We start from the raw sequence: 23,379 nt of genomic DNA, 5'->3' as shown, positions 1-23,379 counted from the left end.
CGATGACCTGCACGGCCCCCCTCGCTCGATGAGGGCACACGTGCTGGGCACAGGTGCGTGCACAAGTGCGTGTGTAAGAGGAGCATGACTCAGAGAGGCGGGAGAGTGACTCTCCCGGAACTTTGAGCAATTCCTCACTCCGAGCTCCGAGTGTACTTGGAGCAGAACACCCAGCCCCTCCCGTCCAGGTGGGCTCAGTTATGGCGGAATCACACACAAGCCCAGAGCTCGGCCCATCTCCCTCCAGGGCCCGGGGGGCGGGGGCGGGGAGTGGCCTCCAAGATGGGGGTGGCCTCCAAGGTGGGGGTGACCAGGCAGGTCGACGGCACTGGGCAGGGAGGGAGGCGGGCCGTTGACTTTCTCTCCCCACCGGACCTTGCCCCTTGCTTCTCTGGTCACCGGGTCCAAGGCCGACGGACATTGCGCCGTGGCCCTGCCATGGTCTGCAGTTGCACATCTGCCGTGGGACCACCAGCCCTCTCCCGGGGTCCCGGCCCCACACCCTCCTGGGGACCGGCCAGGGTCTGCCTTTGCAAAGACCGGCCCTGGAGCCGCCTGCGGAGCCCCCCTCTAGTCGCTGAGGAACCACTCTGTGCCTGCCCTGACCCCCTGACCCCCCGACCTCGGGCTGAGGCCCTGGGTAGGGAGACACAAGAGAAAGATCGGAGAGCAGGGTCCAAGGTCAAGTTGAGAACCATTTAATTTTAGGAAATCGGGACTGAAGCACCCAAGAGGGTAAACGTGTATCTGTCAGGTCCTCAACTGGAAATAGGTGCCTCGCTGCACGCGGACAATTTGGCGGGGGGGGGGTGTATTCACAGAAGGACTGATGATGGCGGAGTTGGTGGGGTGTGGGGAAAACAGGAAAGAGAGCGGGGGACCAGGGCAGAGGGGCGGAACTTTTACTCCAGCCCCCACACCAGGGAGGGGAGTCGCCAGACCCCAGGAAGCAACAGGGTGTGGAGAGCCAGACACCTTGGAAGTGACCTCCTGTCTGGGCGACCTCAGAGAGGGACGCGGGTGAACGCGCTCCCTGACCTCACGCTCTGCCCTCCTGGGACACCTGCAGCACCTCCCCACTGGCTGAGAGCGGGTCCTGGAGACGAAGGGAGGTTCCAGCAAAGCAGCCCCGGCCCCGGGTGTCGGGGAGGAACCTGCTCACTAATTCCTCGGGAGAGAAAGATTCATGTCTGTTTATTCTTTTATCCAGTAACTTTCGCTGGGTTTCTTTTTTGTTTTTTTTAAGATTTTTATTTTATTTATTTTTAGAAAGGAAAGGGAGGGAGAAAGAGAGAGTGAGAGAGAAACATCAATGTGCGGTTGCTGGGGGCTGTGGCCTGCAACCCAGGCATGTGCCCTGACTGGGAATCGAACCTGTGATGCTTTGGTTGGCAGCCCGCGCTCAATCCACTGAGCTACGCCAGCCAGGGGTTTCTTTCTTATGACAGACGCAGCCCATGTTCCGTGCGGGAACATTGGAGAGTGCAGACCAGCAGAAAGATGAAACAGAACATCACGAGGAACCCCACTGTTCAGACAAAATTGCAGTCTGTCCCCACGCAGTTTTTCCGGATGTTTTTGCTGCGGGTGTCCGTCTGCGTGGGCACCTGCGGCTCGATGTCACTCGCGACACTTGTCTTCCAGAGACGCCACGGTGTACTTGAACAATGCATCCCCTTCGTGACGCCGGTGCCGGCTGTGTTCTGCTTTGAACTGAGACCTCCTCCCTGTGGCTCGGTGTTTGTGCTGTTTTAGGCTCAGGGTCTAGAAGTGGAATGGCTGAGGCCAAAGGTATAGTCACTTACTGACTTTTAAAGGTATGTTCATTTGAAAAGATACTGTGGTGTATTCCAACATCAGTTTTAAAAAAGAGAATAGAATTTAAGGGTTCCTAGGTGGACCGTTTGGCCAAACGTGGTTGAGAATCCTTCGTGAATCTGGGCAAATGACTGAGCCTCTCTGGGCCTCAGTTTCCTCACCTGTGAAATGGGTGGTCGTGACAGGGCTCTTCTCACGGGGTGGTTGTGAGGGCGCAGTGAGCTGTCAGCACGGCGCGCTCAGGATGGAGCGTAGGACCTGGTAGGCATTCCAAACAGAGTGAGCGGTTATCGTTAGCTAGTCTTCTCAGCAGGAAATACCAGCAGCCTCAGGTTCAAGTTCTTCGTGTTAAATGCAGAAATGCCTTCTTTCCCCTTAGAGACCTCCAATCCCAGCCCAGTCCCAGCCCTGCAGCACAGAGCCGGGCAGGCAGGCAGCCCCACCAGGGCGGGGGCAGACACGCCCAGGAGCCTGCAGGGGGACCCATTTCCCCAGGGAGCACAGCACCTGCCTGGCTCCTCCCCACAGAGCAGTTACTCACGCTGACCTCTGGGGGGACCTGGGGCACGGGGTACAGGCCCTCCTTGCCCATGTCCCAGACGGAGGCAGTGCTCCGCAGAGGAACGGAACAGGTGGCAGGGCGGTGAGTCCCAAGGCTGGGCGGGCCGGGGGCTCTCCGAGAAGGTGACTCGAACGCTGAAATTGCTCAAACAGAAGGAAACAGCTGCAGGCCCAGGGGGCCAGAACAGGGGTTCACCACATGGGACATGTCCCCAGGGAGCCTGCAGACGATTCTGGTTGACGCACATGGCGGGGTGTGTGTGCTGTCACCGGTGCCCAGCGGGGAGAGGCGCGGGACACTGCTGAACGTCCCACAACTCGCAGGACAGTCCCCACGGCAGGGAGCCTCCCGCCCCAGGGTCGGTCGTGCTGGGCTGTGGGGTCAGGAACCCAAAGATGGGGAACAGACACGGGGAAAGAGGAGGGAGAGGCAGACAACGAGCAAGAGACGCAGAAGTGGGGACCATGCGCAGGAGGGCCCACTCTCCCTTCCCCCCAGGCCGCCCATCTCCTCCATCGGAGAAACCAAGGGACAGCGTCCACGCAGGTCACCCCGGCGACACCGTCACGCCTGCTCCCAGATAAAGAGGCGACAGCAGACGCCATGTGCCCTGCAGCTCCTGCTCAGGTAGCAGCACCTGTGAATCGGGGCCAGATGCACAGGTGCTGGGCTCACCATTCCGAGTTCATTCTGGGAGCGCTGGCGGAGCACCTACTGTGCGCCAGGCATTAAGAGACCTTGCCACACCTTGTTACTCCCCTCTCATGGACGGGAAACAAGTGCCCAGAGGAGGGGCGGGCCTGGCCTGCGAGGGGGTGTGGGCAGACGAGTGGGGTGTGAGCCCACGTCATCTGACGTAAGGCCCGGGGTCCTTTCGAGAACAGCGCAGCTGCAGGGGACGCGCTGTGACATTCTGTGTGCAGCGGTGCTGAGACAGGCTTCCTTGTGACAGGAAATGGCCCGCCCGGCTGAGTGCCAAAGCTGGGCGTGATCAGTGTGAGAGTGTTCACCGCAGCCCTGCCCCGGCCCCAGCCAGCGGGCCCCGAGGTGCCCGGCCCAGCCTCCACCTGCAGAGACCCGGGCGGCCCTGGCCCACTCCCCAGGGGGCGCGGTGCTCCAGCTGATGCCCCCGCAGCCACGCACTCGCAGGCACACCCACCCACCATCCACGCCTTCACGCACTCGCTCCTCTGGCAACTCTTCCCTGGGCACCTGCGAGGCGCCAGGTGCTGCCCCAATGACGGGGCACAGCAGTGCACAGGACACACGACAGGCCGGGGTGGGGGCACACTGGTGGGCCTGCGGGCGGGAGACAGTGCGGACAGACCAGCAGGTGGAGTGAACTGGGCGGCACCAGGGGCCGGGAGGAAAGTCAGCAGAGGGTGGCGGTGTCTGTTATAAATGGGGGTGGGGTGGAGGAGAGGTTAGCAGGGTGGTCGGGAAGGTATCAGGGAGGAGGAGGCAGAGACGGGAAGGAGTGAGTCACGGAACCAGAGGGAGGGGACAGAGTTCCAGGCCTGTTCCAGGTCTGCTAAGCAGCGGGGACCCCATGATGGCAACAGCTGGGGTCCTCTGAATTCCTCCGACCCCTCTGGGGTCCCGCCTGCCCTGGGTGTCTTCCTGGCTGCCCTGGGGCCCAGTCTGCCCTCCTCTCACCGCCTGCAATGTGCAGCCTCTGCCTTCTGCTGGGCACCTGGGTAAGCTTCTCAGCCCCGCCACTGACCGCTCTTTGATCCTTCTGTCCCATCTCTCCACCGGGACCGAAGCTAGCAGAGGGCAGGCACGACATTTTTCATTACAGCCTTGCAATCCCCCCAGCACCATACGGATTACGGTGCACGTGGCACTTGCTAATTAAATATTGGTTTGTTGAGGGTATGATCATGGCTAACTTCTGCTCAAAAAACATTTGATAAAATCCAAATTCCCCTGGCACACAAGACCTTCCTTTTGAGACTCCTCTAGACATTGCCTTCTCCAGGAAGTCTTCCAGGAATGCTCACCTCAGGTGGACACTGAGCCATCACCACACTCACACGCACATGTGCGCACGTGTGAACACACACTGCTCCTCGGCTGTCTTCTCTCAGAACAGCTGTCTGCGAGGTGGATGAGAACTTGGTCTTGGAAGGCGCGGACCCCGGGTCCTGACCCTGGCTCAGCCAGCTGGGCTCCCTCCCCTCTTTGAGCTACAGCCTTGCCATCGTGACCACACTGGCCGCCTGGCAGGGCCAGAGGGCCACTCTGGGAGCAAAGGGGGGCAAGCGCTCCAGCCCTGTAGGCCCACGGACCTCGTGGCCGGTTAGCCTCACCTCCCCACTGGCCGCCTGGTGTGGGTGTGTCCGTGTGCCCCCGGGGACGCCCCCGAGCTGGCTCTGTTCCCCTCCGAACCGCCAGTGCCTGTTGGGATCTGGGACACAGAGATGCTCAAAGGACAGTCACCGGGTGTGCAAACACGCGCGTCAGCTTGAGGGCAAGTCCGGGGAGTGTGACTGTCCTCCCAGGAAAGCAGCACGAGAACCCACAGACAGGGTGCGGGGACCAGTAATGAGGCCGCTGCCTGGGGCCCGACCCATGACCCCCGCCCCGACCCCACCCAGGCAGCTCCGCGCGGCTGAGCTCAGCCGACCTCCGTCGGGCAGTCCGTGCAGCCTCCGCCGAGGTCTGCCTCTGCATCCTTATTCCAACCCTGTGTGTCTTCCCAGCGTCACTTAGTTCTCTCCCTTCCTCCGAAACCGGAGCGCGCTGCCCACAGAGACACGGGCCGCGGTTTGCATTTATAGCATCCTTATTAGTCCCGCCCTGACCCCGGGCCCAGCGCTCAGCCTAGGGACACAGCTGCGGTTCCCTTTCCACACAGCCCATTAAAAGGCCTTTCTTTTCATTGGTCTGAATCAGAAGATGAGCTAAAAAAAAAAACGTGCCAGTCCTCCTTTTCCATGCCAGGGTATGGGGAGGGGGGCACAGGTGCACCTGTGTTGTGTCTGCTGCGACGCCCTGCGTGAAGGACTCGGGGGACCCGCCCGGGGCTGGCTGCCACGGCAGGAGGGCTGGTGGGGCTTGAGGGCCCTTGATGGCTGTCCCCAGCCGTCTGATGAGGGCAGCGGAGCTCAGGACAAGGATGTAAAGTTGGGGAACACCGTGGATTTGAGTTCGGCCATCAGCACACTGTGCTGGGAAAAGGCGGGTCAGGCCCTGTAGCCGGCCTTGCAGATGCTCACCTCCGTGCCTGTGAGCACGCACTCTGCCCTAGGCACCGTTCCAGGGGCTCCAGACCCTCGCGAGCTCCCACCTCCCCGCCCCCAAGCACACCCAGTGGACTGTCCGAGAGTGAGAAATGTATCATCGCTGAGTAAAGTCATGACCATCTTGAGGTTGTTGTGACAGTTAAACCATCCGGGCTAACTGGCCTCCCTCTCAGGGTTGTTATGTGGATTAAATACAAGGAGGGTAGCAGCCCGAACGGTGCACCCCCGTCCTCCCTATACACATCCACGGCCAAGTCCCTGGAGCCCGTGCATGCGCCCTTCTGTGGAAACAGAGCTTTGCAGATGTAAGTAAGTTACAGATCTTGAGAGCGCCCGAGTGGACCCTAAGTGCAACAACAACTGTCTTTTTGAGACAGGAGAGGTGAAGGGGTGTGAAGACGGAGCCAGAGAAGGGTGCGAAGCAGCCCCAGGCCAAGGAGCCCCCACCGCTGCCCCCAGAAGCTGGAAGATGTGAGGAACCGTCCTCCTCTCCAGCCTCCGTGGGGGACAGCACCCTGCTGACCCCCTGAGCTGGGACTCCTGGCCTCCAGAACCGGGAGCACAGACTTCCGTTGCTCTGAGCCACCCACTTGGTGGCCGTGTGTCACAGCAGCCCTGGAGACTAACACAGTGAGGAGTGTGCAGGGACGAGCTCTGTGTGTGGCATGCAGAAAACCCTCAATGAATGCTGACTTAAAAAAATATCAGTTCTTGAGAGCCGCCACAGTTCCCTCCTTCGAGATAGGGTCTTCCCGGGGGTCCTGTACCCCCCCAGAGCCGACACGGTTCAAATCTACATTGTTGACTCTGGGGCAAGACCCTAGGAAGCTTCTACCAGTCCCGGCTCTGAGAGTAAAGAGGACCTCAGACCCCGAGCTTTACGGGAGCGACCTTGTTGTGTATGCATGACAGACGACGTTTTCACTAATGTGTGACAAAGGGGATTAAACAGCCTCTCTCTGGCTTTTTAAGTGCCTGCAGGAAGCAGCTGCCCGGAGCCCCGCCCTGGGGCCGCCCAAGCACTAGCCTCAGGCCCGAGGGTGCCCTCCCTCTGGGGGCCTGTCCCAGGGTGAGTGGAGGCTGAGGCTCGGTGTGGACGGAGTCCCTCCCCGGCTCAGGTGCAGGGGGTGTGGGAGAGTCTCCCGGGACGTGCCGGAGACGGGCCGTGACGCAGCACATGCGAGGCAATGCCGGGCAGTGGGGTGGCCGGCAGCTCATGGCTCGGAGATGTCTGTCCAATAAGGTGGACACAGGTCACACGTGGCTACTTAGTTGAAATTAATTACAATGAGGTAAAGTTAAAGATTTAGCTCTCTGCTCACCCTCGTCAGTCACTTCTCAAGGGTTCGAGAGCCATCGGCTACTACGTTGTGGGGCACCTCAAAGGTGTGGAACTGGACACGGCCCCTTTCTTTCCTCCCTCGGCCCCCGCGGCCGGCCCTCGGGGTCCACTGTCCCTGAGCTTCCCTGTCCCTGCTCCCTGGCCACACCTTTGTCCATGGTTCCCGAAACCTCTTCAAATCTCCCAATTTCTGTGTGTCCTCCAAAGTCCTGTGCTAGAAAACCAGTTCTCCAAGAAGCAAAAGCGCTGAACTGCAGTGTTTGTATCAGATTTCCGAGGTATAAATGCTCCCACCCCCGGCCGACTGCCAGCTCCCAGGGGCAGAACAGGCGGCTGGGCGAAGGCTCTCACGGAGCTGCAATGAGCCGGTTCCAGCACACCCCGCCCCCGCCCCCCAGCAGTGGCCGCCTCTGCTGCGGCACCCGAAAGTGGTGATGCAGACTGCCTTTCAGGGGGCACCTGCCCAGGGCCACGGTGTCGCTGGGAGTCCTCAGTGCTCATCACCCCAGAGCCAGGGCGAGCAGAAGTGGGAAGAACCACTTTGTCACCTGGGTCCCAAAGTGGCACTGCTTTTGTCCAGATTCCCACAAGCTATCCCTGAGCTTCCAGCGACTATTCTCTGTGTCTCTACGTCTGTCTGTCCAGGGCTCAAGTCAGACTCAGCCGGCCTGCTTACCGCCTTCCACTTCTACGGCTGCCTCATGTCCGGCCATGGGACCTGGTCCCCAAACCGCATCCTTGCAGACCCAGTCTCCCTCACACTGGTCAGTTCCCGAGAAATGATCCTGGGTGCAAGGGCGGGTGCGGGTGGAGGCAGAGCGGATCGTCCCACCAGCAGAGGACGACTGTGAATCCCACTCAGAGCAAGCAAACAAGGACCACGGCCAAACGGCCAACAACAGAGCTTTGAGTCAATACGCCCTGGTTTGCCCATACAATGCAATACTGTACAACCCTTTTAAAAATGTTTCACGGTGTGGGAGAATGACTATCCAATGTCCTGTTACATTAAAGAGCACACGACTTCCTTCTGGTGGCATGCTGCAGCGTCAGGGAACCTTGAGGATTTTATGCCGCGTGAAATGGGCCAGACACAGAAGGACGAACGCGGCCTGCTTCCGTTTCTACGCCGCCCGCCGAGTCCATAGCAGCCCGACTCCCAGCACAGGAAGGGGAGTGGTGCCTGCCCAGCGCTGGGGGCGGGGAGGAACGGGAGCTGTTTCGCGGGTGGTGAGTTTCGGTTTTGCCCTATGAAAACGTTCTAGAGAGCTGTTGAACCACAAAGGGAATCTAGTTAACACCACTGGACTATGCACTTCAACACCGTTAAGGCGGTAAAAACCTTTTCTTTAAAGCAAGAGAGATTTCTTTTTCCCCTCAAACCAAGCCGTTGTAAAACCCAAGATTCTCCGTTCACACCTTTGGGTGTGCGTCGTGTGACACTGAACAGTTTCTTGCCCCAGATATCGGGGAACATGCCCCCCGAGTGGGGAGCCCGGCGAGTGCAGGAGGCACGAGAATAAACGTAAAACTGCGGAGAGAGGAGTTGCTCGGAAGGAGCCGCACCCCGTGCTCTGAGCGTGCTGCCCAGCGCGCTGCCCTGGCCGAGGCGTCAGGGAGAATGCCCGAGGGGGTGGAAGGTGAGGCGAGGACCCCTGGACTGAGTCCCCAGGAAGGGGAGAGCTCTCGGGCAGGTGGGGACCGAGGGGTGTGCCCGCTGGAGGGAGAGAAGGCTGTGTGCGTGCTTTTATGAGTGCTGGGAAGGACCCTTGCCCCGCCCCCACCCCAGCAAGTTCCTCCCAGGGGCGGGGTTTTCTCCTTACCCTTCTCTAGGGCCTGGCTTTTCCACGGAGAGCTGGGGGCTGGGGGCTGGGGGGGTGGGGGGGGGGAGGGTTCTGCGGGAGGAAAAGACGGGAGCAGGGCCCTGACTGCACAGGTGGGTAAGGGCGCTCCTCACTTATTCGTGTTTTTCCTCGTTTCAAGGAGAAGTCCAAGCCGCTCACAATCGCGTTAGCAATACGGCAGGCTGGATGCCGCGTCGCTGAGGACGAAAACGAGGGGAAGGGGAAACGCGGCTCCGAGAACCGCAGGCGGAGGGACCCAGGCGTCCCGTCTTCACGCGCGCAGGGAGCCGCCCTGTCCTGCTCCTCCCCAAGTCCCGTCGTGCCATTGAATGCAAGCACTGGCACTTAATCGTCCAGTTTTGTGGTCTTCTCAACTCCACGGAACAACCTTTCACTCTGGTTTCCTCTGCCCTTTATTTCTCTCTCTCCCTTAAATATGGGCTTTAATTTTTTTTCCGTGGTGTCTTTTTTGCAGTTAAAAAAAAAATCCATCCTTCCCTCCCCCCCCCAGGGAAGGGCCACGCCTGGTTCTCCTCGGCGCAGGGACACGGTCAGAGGCTCCGCACAGTAGGTCCTCGCACAGCCACTCCCCGTGGCACTCGGCCGGTGGAACACCCTCCGCGGGGCTCAGGACACGCTTGCCAATTTGATTTATGGAACTTATTATCCCAAGTGGCGGCGGAGAATAGGTATTGATTGAAAAAGGTTTAAATAAATAAGTGGATGCACTGTCCAGACAGGGCTGCAGACCGGGGAGGGGGGTTGTCAGGCACTGACGCAGATGTCAGAAAGGAACGCAGGTCCTCTGGGAAACCGCGGCCGGGGGAGTCAGTGGGAGGCGGGGCGGGCACAGGGATGGGCGGTGGGATCCAAAAGCACAGTTCACATCCAGGCCCCATCATGCCATCTGCCAGGGGTGGCATGACACCTGCCAGGTGGGGCAAAGAAGAGAAGCGAGAGGACTTCTGTGAGGATGGCCGGGAGGAATGCAGTACATGCGTGTGTGTGTGTGTGTGCATCCATGTGCGTGTACTGGGAGAGCACACAGGGGACGGGGGGCTGGTGGCCCCTGCTCCGTGAGTCTGCGGCCTCCATGCGGGGACACGAAAGCTGAAGGCTGGACACGTGCAGGCTCCTCACTCGCGTGTCTGGTGGGAGATGCCGGCTGCCGGCCGGTCGCTGGGCCGGGCCGGGGGCTGGAACACCTCCCTGTGGCCCCTTGGCCTCTCCACACCAGAGAGGCTGGCTCTGTGGTGTGTCCTGGAGGCAGTGCCTGGCGAGAGCCGGGTCCCCATCTCTGCCTTGACCTTGGGGATCCCCGTGCCGCTCCCACCACATTCGACCGGCAAAGCAGTTACAGAGCTCTGCCTGGGCCGAAGGGGAGAGGGCAGGGATGCCCACTCTGGATGGAGGGGAGCTGCTGTCACACTGGAAGGCACGCACGTGGGACGTGGGGTGGGGTGCGTGTTGGTGTGGCCGTGTTGGGAAAACACCATCTGCCACCCTGTGTGATCTCTGATTCCTCGCAAAGCACCGAGGGTCTCTGTCCGGGCATCTCCATTCTAGAGACGGACACACTGAGGCTCCGAGAGGCCAAGGGACGTGCTTTGGGACATTTAGTTAGTACCCCCTCTGAACGTCAGCCACCCACGCCATCAAGTGGGTGGGAAAACCTGCGCCTGAGTGGACTAGGGCGAGCCTGCAGGACTGGTGGCCCCAGGAGGCTGCTGGAAGACTCAGTCGTCGGGGAAGGTGTTCCGTGAACGCCCACACCCCCGCCAGTGCAAAGCGCCAACCTTTATTGTTGCGGCACCATCACTGCCCCCACCCCCGCCCCTGCCCCCTACGATCACCTGGGACACGCGACCCCACCACCGCCGGCCGGGCCCTCGTCTCATCCACGTTCCCGCCACAGCAAGGCCTGTCGGAGCCCTGAACTAGGGCTCCTTCTCTTCAGCAGAAGAGCTTGCCTCCCCTGCCCCCTCCCTGCCCGTTCCCCTCTTCCGAGGGGAAAGGTACCTGGGGAAGAATGCCAACGTGTGTTTGTGAGTTCCGAACGTGTCGCCCTCACTAACTCGTTCAGCGGATTGCCAGCAAGCAGCCCTGTGGTCACACTTCCGAGGGGCTTGCGTGGCCATGCACTCTCCCCAGGAGTGGGAGGAAGGACCGGCGTTCTGCTCCACCTCACGGGCCGGGAGGACCCTCTGGCTCCCGAGTGGACCGAGGACCATCCATGGAGAGCCGCTGCTGTGGGGCCCCATTCCAGGCCCCGGGTCCCTCCTTGTCAATCTGCCTGCGAAGCCTAAGGCCTTAAGAGGCCTCCTTTGCTCTGATGTCCATTAAACGGACAATTTACTCTCCTGTTAATATGATTCAATTAGCGAAGGGCGGAGGGGAAGGGGACTTCCTGCCGGAGAGTGTCATTTCACAGTCCGCTGGGCTGGCTGCCTGACAGCGGCCGAGGCAGGAGGGGGGGAAGGAGGAGCTGAGACTCATCTATCAGGCACGCCGGGGCTGCATCCGCCTCCCTGGGGACTGGGGGTCACTCGGGGGGACCCCCAGAACCTCAGGTGGCCGGGGACTGTATAGTGGAGGTGAGCGTTCATGTCTCAGAGCGGAGCCAGGCTCGGCAGCGACAGCCTGGGCTTTGCCGTCTGGAAGGGCCGGCCGGCTTTGAACCTGGCTCTGGCCCTCGGAGCACAGTAGCATGGACCAGCAGCTCCAGGCCTCGGAGATTCAGCCTGGGCTCCTTCACCTCGCCATTGGAGAAGGTAGGGAGTGGGGACATCATGCCCGGTAGCTGGGAAAGGCCCAGTGTATTGGATTTGATCCTTACAACGACCACGTTACAGATGAGGAAACGGAGACATCTGGAAGCACGGTTTTGCCCGATAATGCTGATGCTCGCCTGTCTCGCTGATGGGGACAAATCTCTGCCCGGCCCAGCACTGGACCGGACGTCGGGAGGGCCCCGAGTGAGCGGGCTGGCCTGCGCCGGGCTGCGAGCCGCTGCGGAGCCCGGGCTGCCCCCCGATTCTGCCCGGCTGGCCTTTAAAACGGAAGTATCTTTTTCCCTGCCCCAAACCTCCAGCATCTGTGATCCTCATCACCGCCCTGGACGAAGTGAGGTCTGACAGTCCCTGCGGCAGAGACGGGGACACTGAGGCTCAGAGCAGGGCTGGGACTTGCCCGGGCCACACAGCACGCACATGCCAGCAGCGGGAGGGTTTGGCTCCTCCTGCGGGGGGACACCAGCCCCCCAGCGGCCGACACCCCGCCCCCTCCAGCTTCGAGTCCTCCTGGCTCCCGCGTGTCGACAAAAGGAAAAGCATGTCTCATCCCTGCAACCCCGCCAGCTCAGAGGGACGGAGGGAAGCAGCGTTGCCAAATCCACCCGGACAGACGGCCTCCCCGGCCTCCAGTTTTCCCTCTGTTGTTGTTTGAGGCCTGTTTCCCAGGAGACTCTGGGAAGTGCCCTCGGTCCCCCTCCCTCCTCCTTGGCCGGGTACCTGCTCCGCAGTTTGGGCCCGGGGCAGCTCGGACTCAGACGTGACCATGTTTGGGCATGGAGGCTTATCTCAGATGGGGACCAAAGGCCACTTCCCTGGAGACGGAGAAGGGCTGGGAGCCCGGGCTTCCTGCTGGAGCTCAGGCGGCCTCTTCTGGGGTGAGGGCCGGGGGCCGGGCAGACAGAAAACGCCTGCCTGCCGAAGACCTGAAGACGGCAGGGTGCGGGCGACTGTGAGTGCGGGGTTCTGCAGGGCTGGGGCTGCAGGGGAGAGGGGGAGCTCCTGGAGGGAGGGAGGGAGGGAGGGAGGGAGGGAGAGAGGGAGGGAGGGGGCAGTGGGGACTCCTTCCCGGAGGGGCTGTGCGCCAGGACCCTGGGCTCCAGAGGGGCTGATGTTGCCGCCATTGGGGACTAGAACTGCTGGCACCCGGTGGTCAGCTGGGAGGTGGGGGGCTCTGGGGCCCTGGTCACCCATTAACTCAGCGCCCTGGCCGTCAGGAGCCAGCTTCCAGAGCCGCCAGCAGAGGGCTGAGCCCAGAGAGCAGCCCGGGGAAACGCACTCCCTTGTGACATCTCTGTCAGAGTGCAGGGGGACCCCCCTGCTCAGTGCCCCCAGGGAGGGAGGGAGACGTGTCCCTGGGCGTCAACCCTCTCCGTCATCTGGGACGCAGTGACAGAGTGGTTGCATCCTTGGTGCCCGGTCCCCGCTTTCCCACGGGAAGGGGCGGGGAGGGGAGACAGCAGGGGTGCAGCGGGGGGGGGGCAGATGGTCTCCGACGGGTCACTTGAAACAGTCAATGCTCAGGAGAGCAGCTAAGCAGGAAGTAAAGCACCTTGCTGGAAACCCCCTTGGACCAAAGTCTGCCCTGGACACTCGCTGACTCGTAAAAAGTAGCACGTCAAGCCCTGGCCGGGTGGTGCGGCGGGAGCATCATCCCACACACCAGAAGGTCAGGAGTTCGATTCCCGGTCAGGGCACACACCTAGGTTACAGGTTCAATGGGGGACGGGAGGCAATGGATGATGTTTCTCTCACATTGACATGTCTTTCTCTCCCTTCCTCTCTCTCTCTCTCTCAAAAAGAAAATCAATAAACATATCCTCAGGATTAAAAAAAGATAACGTGTTTATTACTTTAAAGACCTGGCAGGGAAAACAAAGATCATCCTGGCCTCTGGCTGGAACGTCCTCTGGGGCAGGGGATTTCAGAGCAGGGCCCAGGGTCCTGGCATCCTCCGGAGAGAGGGACTATGGTTGCCTTAAGCAAACAGAAACAACCCAGACATTTTCCCGAACTCTACGGGGACACTCACAGGACAGACGGGAGACCCACACCAGGGACAGAGGCCGGCAGCCGAGCGGCTCCAGGTGACTCTCGGGTGATGAGGAGTCACGCCCCGGGGGTGCTCACAGCACCCAGCGGGGGAGGGCTGGCCCCTGCCCGCCCTGGGCGGTAGAGTCCCCAGAGGGAGATGAGGGGCTGCTTCTGGAGGGAGGAGGGAGGAGGGAGGGAGAACGCTGCCGGCCACTTCCCTGCTCCCTGCTTTGGCGGGGGAGTGGGGGTGGGGGAGGGGCTGGAGCCCCCAGAGGAGGCAGCAGCTGCTGAGGCCACTGAAGGCCTTCTGCCCTCCCTGGAAGTGGGCGGCAGCCCTCACCATGGCCGCCCCCCGGGCTCTCTGCCCGCTTCCCAGCCCTGCTGTGCGCCTGTTGGGCGGGCCTGTGAAATGCTCCCGGTTTTCCCGGGGACAAGTGTCCCCGAAGGAAGTGCGCGGATGTCCCGCCTCGGCCTCGCGCTGAAGGTGCGCATCTCCTGGGCCGCTTTCCCGGTGCTGCCTCAGCAAAGCACCGTGAACCCGGTGCCGTGAACCGAGTGCCACATACGGCAGAAATCCGCCCGTGCGGAGTTCTGGAGGCCAGAGGCGCCCGATCGGCAAGGTGCCGGCAGGGCTGGTGTCACGGGGTCGGCAGGGCTAGTGTGCGCCCTGCAGGGGTCCAGGGGACAGTCCGTGGCCCCTGCCTCCTCTGCTTCTGGGGGCTGCCAGCATCCCCTGGGCCAGGGTGGCGTCACTCGGATCCCCACCTTTCTGGTCACCTTACCTGCTCCTCTTCTGTGTCCTGGTCTCTGTTCACCTCCGTCTCGTAAGGACACGCAGGGTCCCCACGGATAATCCAGGGCCATCGCCCCATCTCGGGTTCTGTGATTTAAAGTCTTTGCCGAGTGAGGGAACCGTCACAGAGTCCAGGGCTGAGAATATGGGCGTCCTGCGGGCCGTTACGGAGCCTATCGCACAGCGCGACCTTGGGCAAGTCACTTCGCCTCTCTGAGCCACACAGGTCCCTCACCTGCAGAATGGGGGTGTAACACTGGCCTCTCGGGCTGGCGGGAGGCTTACTCGGGGTCCAAAAAGCCCTCTGAGGGTGCAAAGCTCCATGTAAAAATAGAGGCGATATTAACCTCCGAGCGCCCTCCTCTCCCACGCACATTCCCTTCCACCCGTCTCCCCTTCCACGCACTGACTGCCCCCCGTGCTGATCCCATGTCTGTGTGTCTCTGTGGCCCTAGAAATGACCGCCGTCCCCGGTGGACATGGGGAAGAAGCTGGTGATGGCCCAGAAGCGCGGGGAGACGAGAGCCCTTTGCCTGGGGGTGGCCATGGTGGTGTGCGCCGTCATCGCCTACTACATCCTGGGCACCACCCTGCTGCCCCTCTACCAGAAAAGGTACCGAGCCCCCGCCTGCCGCACCCTCCAGCCCCCGCCCCTCCGAGGGTCTGGTCTGGGAGGGACCCCAGGCTTCTTCCCACCCTTCCCCTTGGCCCCCACACCAGGCAGAGAGACTGGATGATCCTCATTCTTAGAGTCAAGGATTATCCGCCAGACGGACAGGGCCCTGCTGGTCTGGAATTCTGGGACGTGTAGGCAACAGACACAGGAGACCCTTTCCATAGGAGACATCGCAGGGTCAGGGCAAACGCTCCAGGGTGAGTGTCATCCCAGGGGGAATCAGAGAGTCAGAATCTTGTAGCTCATCTGCACAGTTTGACTACCCCCCGAAACCTCCTGATCAGTGGGCATCTAGCCTCCTGTTGCATAGCTCAAGTGACGGGGAGCTCACTACCTCACTGCGCATACCTACTTTCTGATGAGCAGGAAGTATCTACATTGAGCCCAAATCTGCTCCCCTGGAGCTCTGCTCTAGAATCTCAGAGAATGTTCCATGCCCTTGCTCCCTGACATGTCGACCACGTGAGCTTTTCAAGGGCATGCTGGGAAGTCCCTGATCCACCCTCTATTTGGAACAAACACCCCCAGTTCTCTAGGCCTCTTCTTAGGATAAGGCTCAGACCCTTGCCCCCCAGCACATCCCGGTGACTGCCAGCCCCTCGCCCGATATACGGGAGATGAGTCACGACTGATTTGCTGCTGAGGTGCTGACGGGTCTGCCCGCCTCCCCCTCCTGGGCCTGCGACTTCCCCACACCCCGTAGCGCCGGGGCGGCTCCACTCTGAGCAGCCTGTGCCCCCCAGCACGGTGCCTGCAGGCGAAGCGCTGCCCCCACTGCCTCCCCATTGGGCACAAATCAAAGCCTCCTTCACCGGCGCTTTTCAGGGGAAAGGGCACAGATTCTGAAGCCGCCCAGACCGGGCTTCAGGTCCTGTGCGGCCTCGGAGAAGTCACGTGACCTTTCTGGGCTTCTCTCCCACTCTCTGCCAGGTGAAGGTGGCGTGGGCACGGGGTTGGGGCCCGGCTGCTCGTTGGAATCTCGGCAGCTCCTTCCATGACCTCCCCAGGCCTGGGCCGCACCCGCCGCAGAAGTCCTGGTTCACTCGTTCTGGGCCATGGCTCGGGTGGTGCCGCCCGAGGGGCCGTCAGCATGGACGTTCTGAGTCTGTATTTCCTCCCCCGGGCCGAGGGACTCTGGGTCACGCGGCTTTAGTGCTGGGCGCTCACAGTACAACGGGCGGCCGGGCCCCGGGTCTCCCGAGAGGGGTGCACACAGGGCGTCCTGTGCCACCCTGATTCTGAAATGTGTGTGTGTGTGATCTCTCCAGCGTGTGGACCCAGGAATCCATGTGCTACCTGATTGAGGCCAAGATCTGGGACCAGGAGGAGCTGGAGGGCAGGAAGGTGGCCCAGTACCCGTGCCTGTGGGTCAACGTGTCCACCGTGGGCCGCTGGGCCGTGCTGTACCACACGGAGGACACTTGGGACCAGAACCAGCAGGTACTGACTGGGGGCATGGGTACCTGTCCCCCAACCCCTGGCAGGTGTGCGGGCCTGTCCCCAGCTGGCACCCCCTCCCCTCTCTGGAGAGCGGAGGCTGAGAAAGATGAGCCCCCTTGACCAGGGACCCGGGCTGGCATGAGGTCCAGCCAGACCTAGCTCTTCTGTGTTGGGATCAGACAGACCTCAGTTCGAATCCTTGCTATGCCACTCAGTGGCTGTGTGACCTGGGGTGGCTGACTGAGGCCCTCTGTGCCTCAGTTTCCACCTTCGCTGAAGTGCTCTTATGGAGTCAGGCACCGCACACAGGGTGCCCAGCTTCCTGTCGGGTGGACAGAGCGGGCTGAAAAAGAAGCGGTCACTCATTCTATAAAGCGAGCCAAATGAGAGGCCAGGCCCAGAGCTGACCCCACCGAGGGAAACCCCTGTGAGCCCTCCACCCCAGGAGCCCAGGGGTCCAGGGCTGCAGCCAAGCCAGCACTTGGGATATTTTCTCAATCTTCTCATCGCAGCCTCACAGCATCCCTCCCGCCCCCGCACCCACCATCATGGCCCTTCCTCCTACAGGGAATACGCGTTGGCCCACAATCCTTTGCTCCTTCACTGGCTCATTCATTCGACAGTCAAGGGGGTGTATCCTGTGTTAGGGGCTTTGGACTGAGGAGGAGAAGGCCCATATGGGAAATAATGCCCAGTGGGGGGGGGCATTTCCCAGCCCACGGGGAGGGAGGCAGGCAGGGAAGGGACTCGGGAGGGCACCTGGGTTAGGCTTTCAAATGCCAGGCAGGTGCCGGACCCACGCAAACATGGAGGGGCATGTGAATTGAGCGCAGGGCACAGGGCGAGGCTGGACGGGAGGGCTGGGGACACAGGGACCCCGGGACCTGTACAGGCACTGACACATGACGGGGCGCAGCGGGGACAGCTGCAGAGGTGAGCACAGGTGTGTTCCCAGGCGACCCCCGCTCTGCCCAAGTGGGGAACAACCTGTGTGTGTGTGTGTGTGTGTGTGTGTGTGTGTGGTTGTTTTTCTTTTTTTTTGAGAGAGGCAGAACTTGAATGAGGAAAACTACGTGTTATATCTATTAGTTCCCGGATTTTAAAAAATTACAGAAAAACACTTCGCTGAAACTGTTTCGCTAAGAAGAGCATCTTCAAAGGATGTCCGAGAGACAATAGCAACTACAACACGGTAGGAACAAAGACGGGAGAGTGGGATTCCAGCCCGAGGCGCACAGCAGCGTTAGGGAAACAGGGAAGCCACCCTTTTTTTTTTTAAGACTTTATTTATTTATTTTTAGAGAGGGAAGGGAGGGAGAAAGAGAGAGAGAGAGAGAGAGACATCAATATGTGGTTGCTGGGAGCCGTGGCCTGCAACCCAGGCATGTGCCCTGACTGGGAATCGAACCTGTGACACTTTGGTTCGCAGCCCGCGCTCAATCCACTGAGCTATGCCAGCCAGGGCTGGAAGCCACCCTTTGACAAAGCACAGAGTTGGGCGTGCCTGTGCGATCAGGACTCTCTGTTACGCCTCCAAAGTCCCGCACAAGGAAGGGAGCTGAGGGGAGGGCTCTGCCGACCCACAGGCACCACGTTGCCAAAACACACACAGGCCCGGCCGCTGGACGCCGAGGGAGGCTAATCCTGTCCACGGAGCAACGGCCAATGCCTTCTGGTCTCGATGCTGATGTCACGACCTGCCAAACGGTTTTCAAAGAAACTCGGGTTCCACAAGGACTGGCGTCTCACCTTCCCGGGCTCACAGCAGACGGAATCCCTCTGCATGGGCATCAGAAGGAACAGTTCGCTCCCAACAGTGCTCCCGGTGCCGGCTGTCACAGGGAGTGCGAGTTGTAGCGGCTCCGAACCCCCCTAACCAAGTCCACTACTTCCTAGGAGAAGCGTCTACTGGTCACTGGGGCTTGAAGAGAACCGTGAAGAAGGCAAATGCTGGTGACAGTCTGGCACTGCTTAGGCTGGGTGCCTTGTCGTCGCTGCCGAGGACTAGCGAACTGTGGAGTCGAAAAGGGGTCACGCAAGCGGGGGCCCCTCAGCACTGGCTGTGCAGGAGAACCGCCCCCACCCCGGAGGGAGGCTCAGCAGAACCAGGCTCCCACGCTGACGGACGGGTGCAGAGCCCCTGGGCCCTCCAGGTGACCCTGAGGTTGGGAATTCCTGCTGGGGGAGCAACCTGGGGTCTTCACTGGGCTGGGGGCCCCGGGAGCACCGCCAGGGCGGAGCAGAGCGGGGTGCGGGTGGGTGACTGGGCAGCGGCACGGGGCCACAGCACACACCCAGGATGACGACCGGACCTCCAGCAGGACGGATGCCGGCAGTCAGACTTCAGTGGCAGATGGGACGGGGAGGGGCCAGGGGCCGGGGGCTGAAGGGACGGTGGGATCCCTGGCAGTGCCGGCGGTGGGGAGCCTTGGAGGAGGGGGTCTGGTCTGCACAGTGCAAGGTGGCCTGACCCATTCTGTCCTCATCACCGCAATGACTCAGCCCCACCAGCCGGAGGAGGAGCCGCCGAACCTGCTGAGTCAGCCCTGACCGGGACTCCTGCCTCTTCCTGGCATTCCGTGGCCCCTGATTTAACCCAAGGAGCGAGAAGCGCATTTTCAAAGACAGACGTGATCACGGGTGTGACAGGGATTGGGAGTGGGCTGGCTTGCAGACTGCCTCCCCGAGGCCACGGTTGCCAGCTCAGAGGAAGGAGAGGCCAGATTACCCCCTGAGACGAGCTGTCAGCAGCTTGTCCGGCCCGGGAAGGGCGGTGCTGGCTGGCGGCCACGGCCGCTGCTCCGTCTTCCCTCCCACCGCACCCAGGCCTCACCAGGGGCAGTGCTGGCGGCCGGCGGCTGCATGGGTGGGACGGTGGAAGTACCTTCCTGCTTCTGTCGCTAGGCTGGGTCAGTGGGCCGGCTGCCCCTCTGCTTGTGCTCGGCTCTGGGGTGTAGGGGGCCCGTGCTGCAGGCCAGCCGGGGGCCGTGTGAAAGGCCCCTCTTTGAGAAGAGAACGAAGGAGCTGTTGTTGCAATATCACCGTTAAGTTACATTACGATGAATGATAACGGCATCTCCCGTTTACTGAGCGCTCACTAAGTGCTGGGCTTTGTGCCAGGTGTTAATAATATGCATCTTCCCTCTCAGTCCACACAACAACTCAACCAGGCCGCCACCCTCACAAACCCACATCACAAGGGTGTGGCAAGTGCCACACCACAGAGAAGCTGTGGCACTTGCCATGGTCACACAGTTTGGAACTGGCCGTTGAACACCGGCCTGCCAGGCTCCACACCCACACGTGTGGCTCAGTGGGCGAGGCTACCCAAGGTCACAGTCAGAGGCACGGGGCAGGCTTGGGCTTGCCCCTCTCACCTCGGGAGTCTGAATCCACCTGCTAACGAGACCCTGTAGTGCCCTACAACTCTGCACGCCAGGTTCCTCTGGAGCCAGCTTCTCCCCAGCCCCAGCTGCTCCCTGGCTGGCAGGTGACCTGCTTCTGGGTGCGGCTCCCTCCCTCCCCAGGCTGTCAGAACTAGGGTGCCACCACCCCTTGTTCTGCTAGGCCGAGCACTGGCAGGGCAGGCAGCCTTGGGGGAGGGGCCTCATTCAAACCCAGGGAGTAGCTGAGGCCTGGGGAGAAGCTGGCTCAATGGTTGACACATTTTGGTCTTGGACATAATTTGGCCTCCTCCAGTGGTCTCAGACTTCTGAATATGAAGGAATCACATGATTGCTGGGCCCCACCCTCAGGGATTCAGGGGGCCAGCCTTCTGGGTGGGCTGCTGGAGGGGCTGGGGTTGGGGGGCAGGGATCTCACTCACAGACGTCTTCCACAGGCCCCCCCGCAGAGCTCTCCAGGGGGACCCCGTCTGCCAAGGCCAGGGGCTCACCAGGGCAACAGTCAGTGTCAGAATGAACTGCGCCCCGTGTTCCGCCTGCACCGAGCTCTTCTCCGTGCACCCCCTCCCCCTTTCCTTTCAGTCCTGGTGTCGAATAGCGGCTCGCCAGCATCTTTGTCTGCCTCACACCAGGTTAGACCACAGAAGCTTTTCAATTTGAACTTCTGCCCAATATTTTTAAAAATGTGAGTGTTCATATTAAAATCTAGTTTTCTGGCTTCTCGTGAAATGTCAGGGGCCTGGCTGCAAAGGTCTTCTGGGTCCCCTGGTGTCCATCGTCCAGACGGATGGTGACCGCCAGTCTGGACGCGTCTGGCCGTCTCCACTCCACCGGGCCCCACCACGCCCCGACAGTCTCCCTGGCACCTGCCATCCTGTCCCTTCACCCACACCCCTTGGGGGCCTTCCCTGCATGAGCCCTGCAGGTGATCGCGCACTTGACCTCTGCCCTGAATCCACACAAAAAGCCCACTGGGCCTGTGTCACTCACTGCCACTCACTGGCCCCGTCTGACAGCCAAGTTTGAAGCCCTTCTGTAATAACACCCTCTGAAAAAGGTCCTGCTTGTGACCCATTTAAGAGATGAGGTTATCGAGGCTCAGAAAGGGTGAGTGAACTTGTCTGAAGTTCCTACAGCAATGGAGGCAGAGCCGGGACTCCAGCTGGGCCCCTGGCTCCAGGTGTCAGCGGGTCCCTGGAGCAGCTCTGAGGCCACCACACTCACCAATGACACGGTGCAGGTGCCCTCTGGGACTGCGCTGTGCACAGCCCACGGCCTGCACCCAGTTCTGACTCCCACTGGATGGGGGCCCCACCCGGAGCAGGCACTGTCCTTCGAGGGCCTGGGAGGCAGGGACGCCTCAGCCCACGGGCGGCGCTCTCGCTCTCCCCACAGTGCTCCTACATCCCCGGCAGCCTGGACAACTACCAGCTGGCCCGGGCCAGCGCGGAGAAGGTCAGAGGCAGATTCCAGGAACACCGGGCCTTCCGCTGCTTCGCGGCCCCGCGGGAGAACGAGACCCGGGTCCTGTACCGGCGCCTCTACGGGCCGCAGACCCTGCTCTTCTCCCTCTTCTGGCCCACCTTCCTGCTGACCGGCGGCCTCCTCGTCATCGCCATGGTGAAGTTCAACCAGTCCCTCTCCATCCTGGCGGCTCAGAAGTGAGCCCGGCCGTGCCGCGCCACCGTGCAGGCCGCCTGGCGCTGGGGAGCCTGGGCTGTGCCCATTTCCGTGCCCATGCCTCTTCCTCTGCCTCCCCACTCCCCCCCCCCCCCCCCCCCCCCCCCACACAGTCCGCCTGTCTCCCGTCGCACGTGCGGCCCTTGTTCAGCCCCTTTCTGCTCAGGAACGTACAAGTAACGGCTCCCTACTGCCCTGGAGAGCGCAGGCCGGCTGGTTCCAGCTCTCCATTCCCCGCCCCCGACCCACTGACCCAACCCACGCCCCCCAGACGGCAGTGGCTCTGACCTCGCGCCTGTGTTCTCACCGGGCTCCACAGCCACCCCCCCCCCCCCCCGCCCCATCCCACCCAGGAAGCTGTCCTTGGCAAACTTGGAGTTTCACAACGAAACCTGCGGCTCCCTTATGCAGAGCACATTGAGAATATCTCTTGTTTTTAGGGCAGTAAGTGCTGTACACGTTTTTATTCCAATGCTAACAAATACATTAAAAAAAAACCTATGAGACTACCAGGAAATATACTAAAATACTACGTCGAAGTACTAGTACCAGTGGGCTGGTGGTTCATGTTCATTGTCTTCCTTATCCCCTTTTTTATCTTCGGTCTTGTCCACAAGGGGAAGGTTTGGTTTTGCTGTGTTTTTAACCAGAAGAGCAGCAGCGGATGTGATTTCGGGGAGAGCCTGTGAGCCCCCGGCCCCCGGCGTGTTTTCAGAGCAGGGCCCTTCGAGCAGAGGCCGTGGGAAGAGCCCTCTGTGGAGGGGGGGAGCCGCGCAGGTGGGGGCTGACATTGCAGGTAAATGCAAGGGGGCACTGGCCCTGCTGGGGAGCCCTTCTCGGGGGGGTGGGGGGAAAGGGCAGAACTGGAGGAGGCTGCGACCCCCACTGTCACTGCTCCTGGTGGCTTTCCTGGGACGGGAGTCCCCAAAGTGCAGCCCCTGGACCGGCAGTGCCAGCATTCTGTGGGGACCTGGGAGGAATGCACGTTCTTGGGCCCCCGGGCACCACCTAGTCAAACACCCTGAGGGTGCGGGGTGTGGGTGGGGGCTTCTGACGTGTGCTCGTGCACGGGAACCCCTGGTGTGGCGCACCAGTGTCCTGGCACCAGGCTTTGGGCTCGGCGAACAGCCGCTGGGCAGGCCAGCCCTGCGTTGAGTGCAAGGCTGCCTCCTGAAGCTGTGTCTTCTGGACGCGGCCCCGGGTGCGAGTCCCGCCCTGCCTCTGCCAGACCGCAGCCCCCCCCGCCCCGACTCTCGGTGGCTCCATCTGTGTGAGAGAGAGACGCCTCCCTCTGGGCCACTGAGAGGGCTGGGTGAGGGTCTGGCACGAAGTAGGTGCCCCGGAAGGAGGCTATTGTTCATAACAGTAAGTAACGAACACTCAGAAGCTTCCAGAAGAAGTGATACCAACAACAGCATGGACTAGCAGTTTAGGTGCTTGTCTCTTGCATGCCTGGCACCGTGCTGCGTGGCGTGCCCTGTAAGAATTCAGTGAGATGCTGAGGGCGTCACCGGGGAGACACGCAGGCCCCTGGGTGTGTGGGGGCTTGCGGTGTGGGCGTCCGAGTCCGGACTCCCAGACCGGCCATTCGCGGGCTGGGCGACTTCAGGCAAATAACTCAGCCTCTGTGTGCCTCAACTTCCTCTTCTGCAAAACGGGAACTAATAATATCTCCCTTTTGGGGCTGCTGGTACTAAATGGGCTGTTACATAATGTTTCTAGAATAGTGGCTGACAGACACACGGTAGG

General features: G+C 61.2%; 2 protein-coding genes across 3 annotated transcripts in view; one reads left to right on the top strand and one right to left on the bottom strand.

The window, feature by feature from the left end:
• KCNIP1 (potassium voltage-gated channel interacting protein 1) overlaps positions 1–23,379 on the bottom strand; it is a 238,002-nt gene that overhangs the window by 198,918 nt on the left and 15,705 nt on the right. The window lies entirely within an intron of this gene.
• KCNMB1 (potassium calcium-activated channel subfamily M regulatory beta subunit 1) lies at positions 12,336–21,950 on the top strand. Of its 2 annotated transcripts, XM_036013628.1 has the most exons (5): positions 13,534–13,544; positions 14,291–14,297; positions 14,886–15,043; positions 16,375–16,546; positions 21,346–21,950. In XM_036013628.1, the coding sequence occupies exons 3-5, from the start codon at positions 14,910–14,912 to the stop codon at positions 21,613–21,615; spliced, it is 576 nt and encodes a 191-aa protein (XP_035869521.1). In that variant the 5' UTR covers positions 13,534–13,544; positions 14,291–14,297; positions 14,886–14,909; the 3' UTR covers positions 21,616–21,950. The 2 variants fall into 2 exon arrangements, with proteins under 2 accessions (XP_028383813.1, XP_035869521.1); XM_028528012.2 differs by lacking the exons at positions 13,534–13,544; positions 14,291–14,297 and adding an exon at positions 12,336–12,555.

The sequence above is a fragment of the Phyllostomus discolor genome, chromosome 13 (genome assembly GCF_004126475.2).
Source record: "Phyllostomus discolor isolate MPI-MPIP mPhyDis1 chromosome 13, mPhyDis1.pri.v3, whole genome shotgun sequence".
NCBI classification, from domain to species: domain Eukaryota; kingdom Metazoa; phylum Chordata; class Mammalia; order Chiroptera; family Phyllostomidae; genus Phyllostomus; species Phyllostomus discolor.
This window is presented reverse-complemented; position numbering and strand designations above follow the sequence as displayed.

What these genes read in the sequence shown, in the direction of transcription:
- KCNMB1 (XM_028528012.2), top strand. Translation starts at nt 14,910, where the DNA reads ATGGGGAAGAAGCTGGTGATGGCCCAGAAGCGCGGGGAGACGAGAGCC. An exon ending in CTGCCCCTCTACCAGAAAAG is followed by an intron (nt 15,044 to 16,374) that starts GTACCGAGCCCC and finishes TGATCTCTCCAG; the next exon opens with CGTGTGGACCCAGGAATCCA. An exon ending in CTTGGGACCAGAACCAGCAG is followed by an intron (nt 16,547 to 21,345) that starts GTACTGACTGGG and finishes CTCTCCCCACAG; the next exon opens with TGCTCCTACATCCCCGGCAG.